At 36.8% G+C, this 17,619-nt stretch overlaps 1 protein-coding gene across 10 annotated transcripts in view; it reads right to left on the bottom strand.

Moving 5' to 3' along the window:
- KDM4C (lysine demethylase 4C) overlaps nt 1-17,619 on the bottom strand; it is a 414,703-nt gene that overhangs the window by 200,818 nt on the left and 196,266 nt on the right. For all 10 annotated transcript variants that reach the window (XR_009051206.1, XR_009051205.1, XM_057720401.1 and 7 more), the window contains 4 exons: nt 9,734-9,927; nt 6,580-6,818; nt 4,247-4,560; nt 1,064-1,172 (listed from right to left, as the gene is read on the bottom strand). Coding sequence is in view for 8 of the 10 variants with exons in the window: in XM_057720401.1 (XP_057576384.1) it covers nt 1,064-1,172; nt 4,247-4,560; nt 6,580-6,818; nt 9,734-9,927 (856 nt within the window). In the remaining 2 variants the exon portion in view is untranslated. The remainder of the gene's footprint in view (nt 1-1,063; nt 1,173-4,246; nt 4,561-6,579; nt 6,819-9,733; nt 9,928-17,619) is intronic.

The following is a 17,619-nucleotide window of genomic DNA, read 5'->3' on the forward strand; positions in this document are numbered from 1 at the left end:
ATGATAAAGCTGTTGAAAGAAAAACTGAACATGACGATATATGGAAATAAAGGCAAATATGTTTCATCACTTTTATGACTCAAGGCAGAATTCTACCTTGGTTTGGTGTTATGGAAAACTGCTACCATCACTACCTGATCCCTGTACTGATGATCTTTTTTTTTCTACTAACATGGGGCATAAAAGAAGACAGTAAGCAGAAGGAAAAAAATCTGCTAAAAATGTGTACTCTGATAAATTGGATTTAAACTAAATGGGAGCCTGAACCCAAGATTCATGCTATTCCCTTGGCAGCATCCTCACAGACACAAGAGCTTAATTAACAATTTCCACCAGAAAAGGAGGATATCTCAAAGAAGGGCTTTTTACCGAAAACCTGCTTGAACTGATCCTTTCAGAGATGGGGCAAAAATAGACCTTCATGATGTTATGAGACTCAAGGAAGAAACAGCTGGTCATTGGTCTGACTGAAGACAACAAAAAAAAATTTTGGAAAAAGAGAGAGAGGTAAAAGGGGCAACTAAGTAAAACAAACAGATAAATGTTACAACCAGAAATAGTAACTGGTTGTAAATAAAACTACTTCACACCAACCCACATGAGTAAAATCTAGTCAATGAGAAAGGATGTTTCATGACAAACCAGGTATAACAGGATACAGAAGTACTGCATGTAGTTTCTTACTCAGATGGTGTTAATAAATTGAAAGGATTCAAGTTAAAAACAAAGGCAATGCAACGAAACACAAAGCATGTTAATTCCGTGATTTGATACCTCGAGAGAAATGACTGTCAACTTCTTCTGGAGGGTCTTAAGGCAAATTCCATAAATGATTAATTTATCCCACCATATAAAAAAGGAAGACTTTAACATGGCTAGATTATGTGAAGCAAGTATGCATCCCTAAAATCTAAATTCCAAATAAACTGTATATTACTTATGATCTCCTTCTGGGATACATATCTGCCACTTTGTCAGATTTCTTCTCTACAAACTGACAGGATAAATTCTAAATATTACACAGTATATACAGAATAAATACTGAAAAACTACACAGGCTCACCTTCATCACTCGTTGCCTGCTGCTTCACCAAAGTCATTGGGGATCTTGCTGGAGGCTTACTAAGTGGATGGCGCCAACTTTTAGCAGTTTTGGTTTCTCCTTCTATTCTCTGGTTGCAAAACACAAGTGGGAAGAAACACTCACCATTAAAGACTTGTTTTAAAACAAAAATCTATGATTATGATGACTTACAACAATTTAATTATGAAGAACTCTTATTTACCTCCTGAGGAATTAACACTTCGTTACAGAAATTTAAACCTTAACATCAAAAGAAATAGGAATCCATTCTATTTGTAATTTTACTGACGGGGAGTCAATTAACTATGCTTCTACTTCATATTAAAACACTCTCTGTAGTGCAAGGTACACTTCTCAAACCTACAATAAACTTAGTTAGCAAGCTTTCAGAAGTTCTTTAAAATTAAGTTAAATTTAGGATTATATATTCATAACAATATAGGACCATGGCGTTTGGTCACGTGTGACTGTGGTAGGTTATTTGCTTTCTATTCTCACACAGGAGGCAATACAGCCAAGGCAAGCTTGTGCACTTTCTTCCATTCAAAAGTGAATCACCCCTTCTCTGAGGATCAAACAGGAAATCAAAAGTCGTTGTTGTTTAACATGGCACATTACTGTCATCCTGAAACCACTTAAATTTTATGTAAAATCCTCTGTCCTGAGCTGCCCAGACTACATTTCCTTTCAAAGGTAAAGGAAAATGCCATGTGCATCCTGACATCTCCCAGGCAGAGTATACTTACAAGCTTTCTTGCCCATGCAATCCAAAAAAAAAAAAAAAGCGGGGGGGTGGGGGGGATAATTAGAGAAAGAATTAAAAATTACTGGGTTTGCATCAACCACTGACTGCAAAAGAAAGGAGTCTCAGAAATTTCCCCGTAAGCTGAAGAAGCAGGGCCTGGAAGGAGAAAAACTATGCTGACATCTGACACCAAAACAGGATTACAAGAAAATGTGTGAAAACATTCTAATCAAAGCTGGGATCACGAAGTAATAATATAGGATGAGATTTACCTGTGGTTTATAATAGCTAAAAACTAATGTGAGAATGTATAACTTAGTCAACAATAAGAAATATTTATGAAGTCCTTACTACATGCCACACTGTTCTAAGACTGAACTACAGCAGGAAAAAAATTATACCAGGTCCCTGCTTCCAAGCAGTACATTACAGGCAAGCCTACGGCACACACAATAAACAAGTAAAAAGAAAAGCTTTATCAGGTACTACTAAGCAAATATGCAACTTAAAAAAAAAGCAAGACAAAGAAAGGAAATAGATGGGGAGGAGGCTATTTTATATGGGGTCATGAGAGAAGGCCTTTCTAACAAGAAGACACTTGCGTGGAGTCTTGAGTGCAGTAAGGGAGCAGGACATTTAGTTCTTTGGGGGAGGAGTATTTTGGACAGCAGGAATAGCAGGTAAGGTGTGAATATATTTGGTTTATTCCAGGAAAAGCATGGAGCCCAGTTATAGATAGACAGACACCGTTTAAAACATAACAGTGTTTTTTGAGAAGGTTGAGTAAAGCTGACTGCTACCAGCATACACGTAGTATTACACTTAATACTGAGAAACACTGGTCACACTACACAAAAATGAAATGGGTCTGTATCACTTAGAAGGACTGTCTGACACCACGGTATGAGAAAAGAACACCGCGGAGCTGTTTCTGACGAGGGCAAACCAAGTCCCTCAGCCCTCAACAGCAGCACTTGCTTTCCCAGCAGGTCAGGCTGTGTTCAGTGGAACGGTGAAGATGAAGGTTAACAGCACTGAGAACTGAACTGCCTCCACTGAGAGCAAGGAGACAGAAAAGTTACCTTCAGTTCCATTCTAGTGTAAAGAATCTGACCAAATATAAACAGCATTTGACTAATTTAGCATTCCAGAATCCCACTATCTGTCCAGCTACAATTAATCCCTGTGTGAAATTAAGTTGTAAATTTTGTCCACTGGTACGTGAATACTATTTTCAAATTTCTCAGCAACCTTTTCAAACAAATTAGATCATATGTTTCTATTTCTCAGATGTTTCTGAGAAATATTTTACAGTTCAGTAGGACAATCATGCATAACAATGATAAAATCTACTGGGTGAAATTAGAAAATCATCTATATTGGACATTTTAAAACTACTTAGAAACAGACTATTCCAAGTTGATGTCTTTATTTACTCTCCCTCGCTACTCAAAGATACAAAAGGCTTGTGATGAGTTGAAATGAGCAGGAGACGCCCAGAAGTGGGTCTGTTCTGCGGCCAGCACAATTTATCAGCTCAAACATTTGAGGCTTCCCTTACTCGTCCACGTGAACTCCTTTTTCAAGTTGTATGGATCAAAAGAGGTTACCAAATTATGACAAACACTACACACAACTGTAGCTTGGCGGATACACTCACAATCTTACAGTTACAGTGAAAGTTTATGCTGAAAGCATATGATATTAACATCATACAAGAACACATGAGAAACAGGGAGGCCCTATGCAAAGGGTTAGAATGGGGAGACTGGAAACCAAGAGGGACCTTGAGTTTTCCAAGAGGCAAAAGGCCTGGTTCTGGCACGGGGCAGGACCAGAAGGTCAGCCTGGTCCTGGATTCAGAGTCCACGAGAAAAGAGTTAGGGAAAAGCATGACCAGATGAGCCCTGATCTTAAGGTGGGAAGCCTGCGACCCAGAGGTATTAGGCATTGGCAGAAGGAAGCCGGAGTCCTGCAGGTGAATCATTGCCAGCCTGGCTACAATTGCAGGTGAGAGAACCATGCTGTATCCTGACTGTATCAATGTCAGTATCATTGTGCTATCCTACTATAGTTTTCCAAGGTACTACTGGAGGAAACTGGGTACATAAGACCTTGCTATACTATTTCTTACCACTGTGTATAAATCTATAATTATCTCAAAATAAGGAGTTTAACATTAGATACATTTAAAAAGAACACAAATTAAGTTCCAACATGTGGCCAAAAGTTCCACGTTCTCTGAATGAGCCAGTGCTCGCAGGCTTACCTCCTAGTCATTGAAGGAAACATGATTAAGACCCATACATGTGAAATCTTATTTCCTCCCTAAAGCAAGATTTCGATGAACAGCATGCTGTTTTCAGAAAGTGCCTTGACAACACAATAAATAGGTAAAAATTGACAATGCCACATACACTGGGGACTTTGAAGCCATTTCTCTCCCCACGGGGGACCACTGCGACTTCCCCAGGTTCGAGGCCACCCCCGCGGCTCTCCACATCACTCTCTTCTCCCTCTGTCAAAGCACTGTTACTTTCCACCACAGAGGAGCACGACTCAGGTGACTTGGGCCACGGAAGCTTGGGCAGCTCTGATCCCTCGGACATCACGCGGCCACTAGATATGGAATCGTCAGCATCACTGGGATTCAAAGGTGGAACTGTGGCACAGGTTTGGTCAGCCTCTGTTTTGATTTTCTCTGATACAGATGTGCTTAGGCAGACATTTCCTGAGGAGTAAAACAAAAGACTGTTAATAAATCTTATACTCTGTTATTGCTGAGAATGGTCAAACTGTTCTCAACCAAATTTCTATCATCAAACAATCCCTCTAAATTTCCACTAAAGACCTGAGTGGGAAAAAACACCAAAGCATCATGCAGCCTCTGTAGTTGCTAAGGTGGCAAAATAACATTCTTACTGACAAAGTAAGAGATTAAAAAGAGGTTCTACTGCAGACCAATGTCTGGGCAATAACAATAATTACCCAAGCAACAGCAATTCGAGATCTTCCTAAAAATAAGAATTCAATTCTAATATATGCTACTGATGAAACATTCCAGCTCAGAGGATGTATCTCAAGAACACATCTAAAACTGTGCAGGTCCAATAAAAAAGTATCTTCTACACCAATTCTGCATTGGACAATGATAGCATATGAAAGGAAAGGAACACCACACGCACTTCTCTTCTAGAGGCATCTCTATTCACCCTCCTCCCTCCCTTACACACACACACACAGACAAGCATAATTTCACCTATCATATAGTAGCTCGGATGCTGCACCTAGCCAAGTCTTCTATTAAATACTCTGCCAGGTCTCAAAATCCGAAAGTCAAAATGCAAGAAACCAGGTAGCAACAGAACTAATAAAACTGGGTGCCCCTGACCTAAACCATCCAGTAATACACAATGTAATTAATTCAACCCAGTGTGATTTAAAAAAGAATAAGAAAGAAACTATGGTGAGGGATTATAAAGAAATACCTGTATGTACTGCATAACTGTTCTCTGTACTGCTTGCTATTCCTTCCCTACCTTCTTGACTTCCTATCTTCCACGCATTCATCACAAGTTAATTCACGTATCACCTACTCCAAGAAACCTTGTCAGTCCAGCCTCCTGTCTATTTTGGGCCTTTCCTTGGTATTCCAGGAACACCCTATGCCACCTCTATAGCAGTACTTAGCACACGAGATAGGAAATTATATATTTATTTGTCTAGCTCTTCAATTAAATATAAGCTCACTAAAAAATATCTATGATTTAAACTCTATTAATACAGATATTTCAAGAGCAAAAGGTAATAAGAATGGAGAAGCATTCAAGGACCCGATTAATTAGGACAATTATCAGGACTTTTTCTTTTACTCTAAGTGGAATAAGAGCAAGAAGATGGTAGGGACAAGACCTAAGCTATGTCTTTTAAAAGAATCACTATGACTGCCACATGGAGAACTGACCAGTAGGGGTGACTAGAGTGGACGCTGGCTAAACAGGAAGGAAGCAGTTTCTGCAAGAGTCCAGACAAGAGATAACATGCCTTGAATGAAGAGGAAGCAGGAGGTGGCTGGGAGAGCCCCACAACTGAAGGATAGAACAGATGAGGGGTATGAGAGACAGACAATTACCAGCAAGCTTGATTAGAAAAAGGACAAAATCTCCAACAAATATTAAAGAGGCAAAGCATTAAAACAATTTCAGAGAAATATGCTATAAAAGAGAGGAAAAGCAAAGCAGTTGAGATTTACAGATGATGACCGGTGTAGAGAAACAGCCAGGGGACTGTATATACCATTTCATAGGACTGAATGATTTTGGTTGTTCTTTTGTAAAACCTTAGTCTTTATTTTCTTCTTACAATTAAGTCGAAAGCTAAGAATCTGAAAAGAATTATCTATAATTGGTTTTCTCTATTCCACGTGAATTCAAGAGAAGCTTTCCAAAACTGTATTGTATGTTGTAAATTGAGTTGCACCAAAAAATTTTTTTTTCATTTTAGAATCTTCTTTTTTATTAAATGAAATAGGCACTGCTGGCTGTCTCAAAATTCCATTACCCGTAGCAGTGCTGCTTCTGACTTTTATAACACTCCCTTGGCCTTCTGGTCAAGTTACTTCATAGCTTTAGATGGCTTATTGGTTAAGCTATGTGTAAAAGTAAGATATCTGTCCTACTAAGCACAGATTTAATGCAGATCAACCACCACCTACTACTAATATGTGAAACATAATCAGCTAGTTTCTCACCTGAGAATCTGATATTATCTGATAAATTGTGATCCAGCTTCATCCTGCTAGCAGAGGCCTCTTCTTCTGAAGGTGCTTCTGTGTTTGCTAGTTTCACTGCTTCTTCTGGCTTTTCACTGTCCTTGAGGTCATCTGGGTCCAGGTCAGGAGAGGGGCCCTCTGCCCCATCAACTGCAGCTGACACTTCCTCATCCTCCTCATTCTTAGGCCTCTTAGAATGAGAACTAGTGCACTGGAAGCTATTAATAAGAGAAGCTGTAGTCAGAACACAATGTTTGCAATGGACAGGAAAAAACATATACACAAGTATTATTTTCACTTAATGAAAAAAGAGATGAAAAAATTGATTGGTTTTTAATCATAATATACAAAGATAATCTTCACGATTAATAGATCAAATTTGAAATTCCTAACAGTTCTAACAACAATTTACTAAAAATTAAAATTAAAACAACTCTAAATAATTGATTACTAAACATTATTGGGGAAAGAGTCACTTAAAATTTTAAAACAATATTAAAAGAAAGCTCAAAATAAAAACAAAGTGAAAAATGATGACACAGGGATAAAATCATATAATATTTAGATAACGAAGAAAGAAAAAGTAAATGAGGGGATTCCATTAAGCTGTTGTTAAAATCTGAATAGATTATTTACATTCCAAGGCGAATGGCGGCTATATTTCCCTGAGTTTCATATAATCCTAAAATACACATGAAAATCACTAACTGCCAAGTTATCATTAGCTAAAGGAATTAAGAGAGGAGGAAGGCTAACCATAGGTATTTAACATCTTATATCAATGTAGTAATTATTTTCAGAGTGGACGCCACTTTTAAATTTTTCCTCTTCTAGTTATTTTCCAGCAATTCACTGGATAGCTTTGTTGCAGATGCCTTCTGTATATGACACATTTCTTACACTTTCATTTAAGAAGAATTACAACTCAAATCAAAATAACATGTATTTCAGAGTACACACACACACACACAAAAACACCACATTAGTGTTCTTCTATAGGAAATCACAGATAAGATAAAGGGGTAGCCAGACATAGCCTATGTAAATTAGCTTCGGCTGCTGCTGGAAGTAACAGTATTGGTATCATCACCACGTTTACTGGGAACCCACGCAGTGGTCTGTGTGGACTATCTCTACACTATGAATAGCAGGGTACAGTTACTTTAAGATGGCTGACATCTCTGAGATTTCAGTGAATCATTCCCTTCATTAGATTTTCCTAGACAGAGCATATTACTTACGGGAGATCAGCAAATTTGATGATCAGGCCACAAAGGTGAGCTAACAAGCCCCTTAGCATTAGGCTTTCTAACTGGGCGAGCGAAGACCATTGATTGTTTTAACCTACTGAAAGGCACTTCAAATCTGTTCAATGTCATAGATCTACGTTCAGTATCAACCCACAAGGACCACTGTGGTTAGCAACGAAGAGACCAGATCATACCCCTAAGTAGAGTATTGTGTTCTCTGTCCATTAAAGAACAATTCTCAAGATGTTCTATTGGCTATTGAACTCAAGATTGACTTCTGCCTCCTTCCACAGGGAACTTTTTTAGCAATGCGGATTAGCACATTTACAAAACGCAGTGACACTCTAAACCAGTGTTTCCCAAACTTCTGTGAATGCAACCCACAGTAAGTTATACATTTCAGATGATGACACAATACACACATACACACATGCTCACACATGCCCTGAATTAATACTTACCCTTACCTCATGGGAAGGACTATGATACGTTTTATTCTCTTTTACCTCCTAATTTTAAAATGTTGCTCCTAACCTATTAAATTGATTTGAAAAGTAACAGTTTGAAAATTACTGCTGTAGACTATAGGGTGAAATAAGAACACTTGGGTTTTAATTCTGCTACTAACTAATTCTGTGCCTCAAGTATATCTCTTATAAAATGCTGGTTTGACTCCATGTTCTTAAGGTTCCTCCACTCACTAGCATTCTAAAATAGCAGAAAATAAATTGTCAGGGGGGAAAAAAAGAGAGAGAGAGAGTCAGAAAATAAGCATCAGAAGTGTGGGCAAAGATTTAAAATAACAGTGTTATTTGGGTACTAGCAAAAAAACTAGAAACAAGCTACAGGTCCAAATACAGGAGGTTAGTTAAATACATGCAGGCACTAAAAACTACGTTGTAGCAAATCATTCAATTAAATGAAAAAAAAACCCACAAAACTGGTCATCAAATTATTAATAGAGCATGGCCCCAATTTTGGAAAGGTATATAATATTATATAATAAATAAAAAATATATATGTAAAGGATATATACAAAATGTTAACACTGGTTATCTCTGGTGAGGTTATGGGTGATTTGGGACTCCTTCATTATTCTTTTCCTTATTTTACAAATTTTCTCCAATGCACAAATATTACTTTTACAATCTGAAAGAAAAACGAGTAATATTGGAGAGAAAAATGTAATATAAACCTGGAAAATATAAGAGCCTAAAAAGGTTGCCTGAGGACCTGAGCAATGTAACACACACCCTATTTAATGAGTTTTAAGACAGCAAGATGACCATGACAGGCCTAAAGGCTTTTGAAATGGCACTGGTCACAAAAATGGAATGTAGATTCAAGTACACAGGGACAACCACGTTACATCAACACCACATGTTCTGATTTACACCTTGTGAAAGAATAAAGCCAAGTGTGTATAATGTAGCAAAATATAGGCATCCCAATGAGAAAAGTAATATCTGACATGTTTGACAAATGAAGAGGAAAACTACCAAAAGTCAAAATCAGTAGCAAAATCAAAAAGTTGGAAACTGAGTTATTGGAGTTGACAAAAGTAAGATGAATAGAGAGCACTGATTTAAGACTTTAAATACATTAGTGTAAGGGGTTTAGAAGTTCTAGAATTGTTCTATTTGTTATGCATTGCAATTTCAAGAATATTCTCAGACACAATATACATCCTTTTTACATTCTATTACACTTTCTAAGAATTAAAACTACTCTGCCTCAAATTCCAGTAAGATTTATCAAGTAAACTGATGATTAATAAACAGAAAGGAAGCACATACACAGTCTTCGAGAACATCACGTTCAAGAACCCATTTTAAGTGAGTAAGTACCCATGGGATGGGGGGGGAATGGCATGTGATCATTACCTCCTGGATGCTTTTCTTACTTTCCTTCTCCTCTGCAGCCATGCTTTTACTTCAGGGGTGGATTCTGGAGTAGGCTTCGTGTGATCAATGGTGTATATATCCTTTCCTTGTTTCCAAAGCTGGTATCTGTCTGGTTGAAATTTCCTCACAAAGATATCCATTGAAATTTTCACCATGTCTTTCCTGCAGGTGCACTGAAATGCAATGGAGTTGGAGTGCTTTAAACATTTTGCTAACTATGTAAAGTCACAGTGAGTTGTCCTTTGAATGCATCGTACACGAATACTGTCATCACATAATTGAGAATAATGTCTTACAGTTTCAAACATTTAGTAATAAACTCAACTTCTTCCAAATGGAGGTGACAACCTGTATATTCACATCTATAAACAGTAGAATAAGATGTTAAAATGCATTGCAGAGTTCTTGGAAACTGTATACCAAGAACAAACTGAAAGGAAAGAGCACACATTTGAAAACACGCCTGCAACAGAAGGATTACCCTTCCAGCACGAGGATGCATCAGCGAGCTGAACACTGTAAAGCTGAAAACCTAGGTTGGCAATGAATAAAAGTAGCTAATAAACATGTGGTTAGAATAATTTACCCAATAGGTTGAGACAAATTTTCGCCAAGATATAGTTTAATCACATTAATGTTTATTAACAAATATACTTTCACAAAGTAACCAACAATTCAGAGCAAATAAACAGTCTCTTCTACTTCATATCACATGAAACACCCACCATCACCACTACAATCACATCCATAGGAAGAAGGAATAGTGTTAAGATAAGAAGTTCAAAGACACGATTATTTTGAATCCACTAGAACTTTGATTCTCATGAATACATAGTCAGCAGTCATATCCTATAAAGCAAGTTTCCTATAAAGACCTCACACAGGTTATATTGTGTCTAGGCTAATACCCCATGCAACGGGACAGATAGAATTCAAATAGTGAAACACAGGTAGTCTCAAAGATGTAACTAACATACCTTAACCATCCCTAACACACATGGCAACAGACTGGTTGACTCAACAACAACCTTGAAAGAGTAAGTCTTTCAATATTTTGGCAATACAACTATCAACTCCATGCAAATTAATTTAAAATTTCCTAATAATCTCCAGCCCAAAACTTCCCCCAGAGAGTTCCAATCTTGACTTGAAAGTTCAAGAAAAAGAAAAAAAAACATTTCAGGACACAGCTAACAGTCAATATGCCTAAACCAACTTCTCCAACTGCAAACAAAAATGTTGTTGTTATAAAGATATGACAATCCTTATATTTTCCTATATTCACAATCAACATTTCCTAATCCCTCCCTTACCTTCTACCCCTAGGAATCCAGTCTGTCATCATCTACAATTAGCTCTTCCTCAACCTGCATAAATCCTTTTACCAGGACACCTTCACTGTCAGATGCTAAAACCTAGCATAAGCTAAGTAACTTCCCTGCCTGCAGGCTCTCCTAGCACCAATTCATCTTTATAGTTGTCATTTTAATCTTCCTCAAGTATCTCATAATCTTTCATTTCAGAGTTCAAAAAGGTGTAATACTCTGCTCTGCCTTTAAAATAGTCTAAACTCCTGAGCCCTGCACTGAAGGGCTCTAAGCTTAGTCTCCACTAGTGAGATTTCCAGGTTTCTCTCCCACTGCAAGTCAACATGAATATTTCTCTTCAACCCATGGAGCAGAGTCACCCTGAGCTTCCTTACCTCAGTACTTCTGCTCCTACCACAATGCCTTCCTGCTCACCATCCTGCCATCCAAAGAAAATTCATCCTAAACACTCAATGCAAATTGTACTAATTATTCTTCTGAATGGAGTACTATGTATCTACACCACTGCTTTCTATTATTAGTTAAGTACAGGCAAACTTCATTTTACTGCACTTCACTTTATCACACTTTGCTTTATCATGCTTCACAGATAAAGCACTTTTTATAAATTAAAGGTTTGTGGCAACTCTGCATCAAGCAAGTCTATCAATTTTTCCAACAGCATTTTTCAACAACATACGCTCACTTCATACCTCTGTACCACATTTTGGTAACTCTCGCAACATTTCAAACTTTTTCATTATTATGGTGATCCATGATCAATAATTTTTTATGTTACTATTGCAAAAAGATAACTCACTGAAGGCTCAAATGATGGTTAGCATTTTTTAGCAATAAATTTTCTAATTAAAGTATGTACAGTGGTTTTTTTTTTAGACATAGTACTACTACTATACATAATAGACTGCAGTATAGTACAAACAGAACTTTTATATGCACTGGGAAACCAAATAATTTGTGTGACTCACTTTATTGTGGGGAAAGGAACTGAACCCACAACATCTCTGAGGCATACCTTTTATGAGAGAGTTCTAAGTCATTTTTACTATAATTATCTTGGCTTAGAAATATGGAAAATGAGGATCCTGAGAAATTTAAAGATTATTTTGGTTTAAGACGCAACCTTTCACTAAAGGAAGAAATGAAGTTTAGACTCACCAGCAGAGATGCTCTTATTTTTGTATACTATTACTAATTTTTGCTTCGTGAAGAAAAAGGAGTAGACTATCTAAGTTTCCTTGGCGTGGAAGAATTTTGTCTTACACTTTAATTTCCCATTCCTCTCTCCTGGAAGTCTTGAATTTTGTACACATGCAACAAGATCTACCACTCAACTGATTGTTTGACTCAATACAAGAATATATGTCTAAATTACAGAAACAGAGAACAGATTAATGGTTGCCAGGGTTAAGGGAGGAGATGATGCTGAGAAGGAAGCAGGTTTAGCTATAGAAGGGCAATGTGAGGGATCCTTGCAGTGGTGGAAATATTCTGTATCTTGACTCTATCATCGTCAATATCCTCTTTTTTTTGATACTGCACTATAGTTCTGCGAGAAGTCACCATCGGGGAAAACAGAATAAAGGATACAAAGGATCTACCTGTATTATTTTTTGCAACTGCAAGTGAATCTACGATTACCTGAAAATAAAAAGTTTAAGAAAAAAATAAATTCCAAGACTTTTCTAAAAACATATATACACATATATATGTATATATGTGTGTGTAAGACACACACTTCATTATTTTCAATTTTAAATATTCAAAAAGAGAGTCATAAAATCATAAAATACCCAAAATAATGCAAGGGAACAATGCCACAGTCAAAAATAGTTGGAGTAAATTTCAACACAGAGAAAATCTACTCTTGTCAGTAGTGACAAACAACAGTCATCTAAAGCCCTAAAGATCAGATGAGAGCATTTAACAGAATCTGCTATGTGACTTTATTAGTAGGAATGGAAGACATTAACAGTCCCATTTGGAAACAAAGAAATTTACAGACTACATATTGGTACAAAGAGCAATAGCCAATAATAATAGGTAATACTTCTCAAGCCATCTATGTTGGATATGAATTGAAAACACTAATAAGAATGGCTTTTCTTGCTGTTTCTTTTACGAACAGACCGACCAGCTATGTAGCACGTAATGTACGTAATGCTAAGTCCAAGTTCAAAGGGCACTGTCAGGAGTCCGTGAGCGCTGAATTCTTCCGTGCTTCACCGCCCCAAGGCCTGTTACACAGAATCATGACGATTTGTTACTGTCTCCCAAGAGGTCAAATTTGTGCTCTTTGTTATTTATTCTGAAAACCAGCAATCTAATTTCAAGATGAAAATGTTTCTAAAAATCAGCAACTTTCTAAGGCAACAAATACTAAGTTGGTCACCTGAACTGTAGAATTAGAAATTTCATATAACTGCAATATATGATTAATAAAATAAGAAGTTGATGCTTGATAAAAAACCCACACCGAGGTATTTTCTTTGTGACATACAGGATGGCTAATTATGGTGGGGAAAAAGCTTTCATGTGCAAATGTCTGATAAGGAAGGCTTTGAAGAAATGCAAAAATGTGTGAAATTATTCTGCTTTTCAGTCTATTGATAACAATTAAATGATAAAATTAGGAAGGAACTAAGGAAAGAATAGCCTAAAATAAGATAACAAGCCTAGGAGCCACTTGATGTGGCTGTTATGGGTTAAACTGTGTCCTCCCCCCCACCCCTCAAAAGGTATGTTGAAGTGCTAACCCCCATCAGAATGTGGACCTAATTTGGAGATAGGCTTATGGCAGAAGTAATTGCATATGGTGTTACTAGAGTAGGGTGGGCCCTTAATCCAACAGGACTGGAGCCCTTACCAGAAAAAAAGAGACACAGACACACAGGGAAGAAGGCCTTAAATTGGCCTGACTACAAGAATATAGAGGTTCCTATTGTCATTAAATTTTGCCTTAGTGGGAAAGCTGAAGTAACTGAGAAAACAAGAATCAGGCTACCAGTATGAAGAATGGTCTTAAGAGTGAAGGAGAAGTGCACAGAGGTTTCGAAAAATCAAGAGCAACTATGGACTTGCAGGGGATTGAGAGATAATGTGAGAGGGCTGGGCCCTCGTCACAGGTGGAACCCACTGTGGTTCCCATCCAGCTCCTGGTTGGGGCCTTCCTATCAGACTCAACTCCTTGGCTTCCCCTCTTGTAGAAATAACAGAAACTGAAGGCTCAATAGCAATTAGGCATTTACGAGTGGGAACACCATGACACAAATGAATCATGAATCCTGCCAGGTAGGATACTATAAGGTACAATAAGGTGAGGGTGGGGTTGAATTCATGTGCCTTCTCTCCTGTATCCCCCAAAAGGGGGCTTCTCATCAATATAAGAGCTTGGTGTGTTAGATGGCTCCATACATGCAGTTGCAAGAGATGTAAGATCCTATTCACTTGAATCTCAGAATTAAAAAGTAATTTTCCATACGTATACAGGAAAATGTTCTCTTTTCTACATACAAAATTCCAATGAATGTCAACCACAGTATATCACAGACCAAAGAGGATAAATAATGTTTAAATTTTTCTTATAAATTAATTTCCCCACAATTATAAAAAGGGACCAATGCAGAGAATGAAACAGATTTACTGAATAGGACAATCAAAAAGAGGAGAGGAGCCAATGATGGCAAACTCTTGTTTTTAAGATTTATATATGTCCAATGAAGCACACGTTGCTGTCTTCTGGTGACACATGAGTAGTCAGTGTTTCTTAAAACCTAAGAACATTGTAAGAAACTGTCCTTTATGGTAACCACTGTAATTGCACTTAATGAAAATGACTCATTTTAAAAACACAAACAGTATATCAATTCCTATGTCCTTCAAAATTTCAAATCAATAATTGGAAAAGTTAGGTTTTTATCAAAATCTAGTTCCCCCTCCCAAGGAAATTATTGTTTTTGAAAGTTATCGGTTAATTATCTTCAAGGCACAACCAAATTACTACATTAGATCAGAAATAAAGTAAGAAAGAAGCATCCATTTCCTATCCAACACAGAGCAAAGCTGTCTTACATCTCCAAACATAGAAGCTATGAAAATATAGGACTGTGTATCAAATTGGGAAAATGCCAAACGTTCAGTGGAATCACCATTCATTTGCTTTGAGAGCCCAAAAGTTTGTATATTACAAATTGCCCTTTGAAAGAATTTCATAAATAAAGAATAAAGGCGCCTAGAGCCCATGCTCTGCAACATGAGAGGCTACCGCAATGAGAAGCCTACGCACTACAACGAAGAGTAGCCCCCGCTCACCGCAACTAAAGTCCAAGTGCAACCACAAAGACCCAACACAGCCAAAACAAAAAAAATAGAGGGAAGAGAAATATTCTGCACTTCACTGTTTTCTAACAACACACTTTCTTCAGCCATGACAATAAGAATTAAGAAGAATGTATTATTAACATTATTAGACTCAACTATTCATTATTGTTTACTCTAAGTAGTAACAAAGATACTACTTAGAGTAGTAAAATATTAAGCATAGCAACCTCTTACTTAAGCGAGAATGTGACTCAGTAAGCTCAGATACTTCATTGGGGAAAAAAAAAAAGGTTTAGACCATTCTAGGGCTAGCGCATCAGGAGAAATCCCGAACTACAGAACGTGGGTATTCAGTGGACAAGGCTATCATGAGTCTTTCTTAACCAGATATTTTGACCAATTGATCTATCATTTTTCCAGACTTACATCTCTTTCATTCCTTCTTATTCTTTAACCCTTTTCTTTTTTCTTTTTCTTTTCTTTTTTTTTTTTGTTGTTGTTTTTGTTTCTTCATTTTTAACCCTTTTATCTGTTTTCAACTTAGTCATGTCCAAAACCTAAAAGTTCTTCTTCCCCTCCACATGTGAAAAATAACCTACTGGTAAATTTGTTAGCATTAAAACAAACTATGTTACTATCAATCTACCAGTACTCTAGAATCTTCATCTTCCTCTCACAACTACATAAACATACACCCAATCAACACAAGTGAAGTGGGTTTCCGCTGCATCATACCAAACATAGGCGAGAAAGGCCCAGCGTCCTGGAAAACTGCCACACTGGTAACTCATATTAAATTTGCAGAATTCCAGGAACCCCAGACTTCTTCTGGTGCACTTAGTTATTTCTCATTTCAGATAAGAAAGGGAAACACTATTTTCCAATATACACTAAAATTTTTAAGGTAGTAATTTTGATTAATATTTTCAGGCATCTTGTTCCAATGAAGAAGCCACTCGATTTTTATGGAATTTAATTATTTATTTTAACAGAAACATGGACTAATTTAAACAGTTGCTAAGAATCATTAAATAAAAACAATTTTAGAAAATAGATGCATTATGCAGTTAATGAAACCAACATCTACTGACAGGATATCATTCTACTATCTGTATAAGTATCTAACCTATTGAGATACAACAAAAATTCCTGAAGGAACTTTTATTCTTTTTACATTCACCATACAATTAAGAATGAATAAAAGTATTTAATGTGCTAATTAACTGTAAAAAAAAAAAAAAAAGTAAAGGAACCTATTTATACTGAAATTACTCCAAATAAATTTTTTTAAGTATAACATTCTACTTCTGTAGTCAACTGATTTTATTACCATAAAATTTTCATTGCCAGTTACAAATGTGAGCAGAATTTCACCCTCCTTGGAATAATCCAAACAAACCAGTATTTCTTAACTGACTCAAAACTAAGTGTACATTAGAAAAAGGGGAATTCAGAATCAGTATAATGAATGTGGATGAATCTCATATACATTATGCTGAGCTAAAGAAACCAGGCATTTAAAAAGTCCACATTGGTGATGATTCCACCAGATTAATGAACACAACTGTTTAAAATGATGAATAAGCAGCAGCCACAGTGCTCTGTGTACCTGTTGAACCTTGAACCGATGGCAGCTCTTCTCCTTATTAGCTGAGTAAAAATGGGTTCGCCTTGAGCTCTGAGTCAGCTCCCTCATATAAAAATGTTTTCCTGGCTCTCTCACAGGGGTTCAAAAAATTTTAAGTGTGTAAACACACTTGACCGACTGAGCTCTTTAAACATAATTATGATCCTCCCAACCCTCTTCCTCACAAAATACTGAAGGAAACTCAAAATGCTGTTGTAAAACAATGTAATGTTTTAAAGTTTCAGTATGTACTCAAATACTTATATTTTACAGAACTGATTTTCAAAGATGGCAGAGCCATGGGATTCTTCAAACAAGCTAAAAAAACCTGCGTGAAATTAATGTAACAGTAGAACAGAAAACGCCCCATTTCCTGCCAGTTCCCATCGATGGAGCATACTTAGGCATCCATCAGCGTACACCCAGATGGGCCTTTTCTCCCCTTGGTCATATGTAATATTCATTATAAAACGGATTCACTTCATCTATGTACTTATTCAATCATTGCTCATCTGTACATGTACCCTCTTCATAAATAATTTTGGGAGAAAATTATAACTACTTTAAAAATGTATAAGTATTATTTTAAT

Source organism: Hippopotamus amphibius, chromosome 2 (assembly GCF_030028045.1).
Source record: "Hippopotamus amphibius kiboko isolate mHipAmp2 chromosome 2, mHipAmp2.hap2, whole genome shotgun sequence".
NCBI classification, from domain to species: domain Eukaryota; kingdom Metazoa; phylum Chordata; class Mammalia; order Artiodactyla; family Hippopotamidae; genus Hippopotamus; species Hippopotamus amphibius.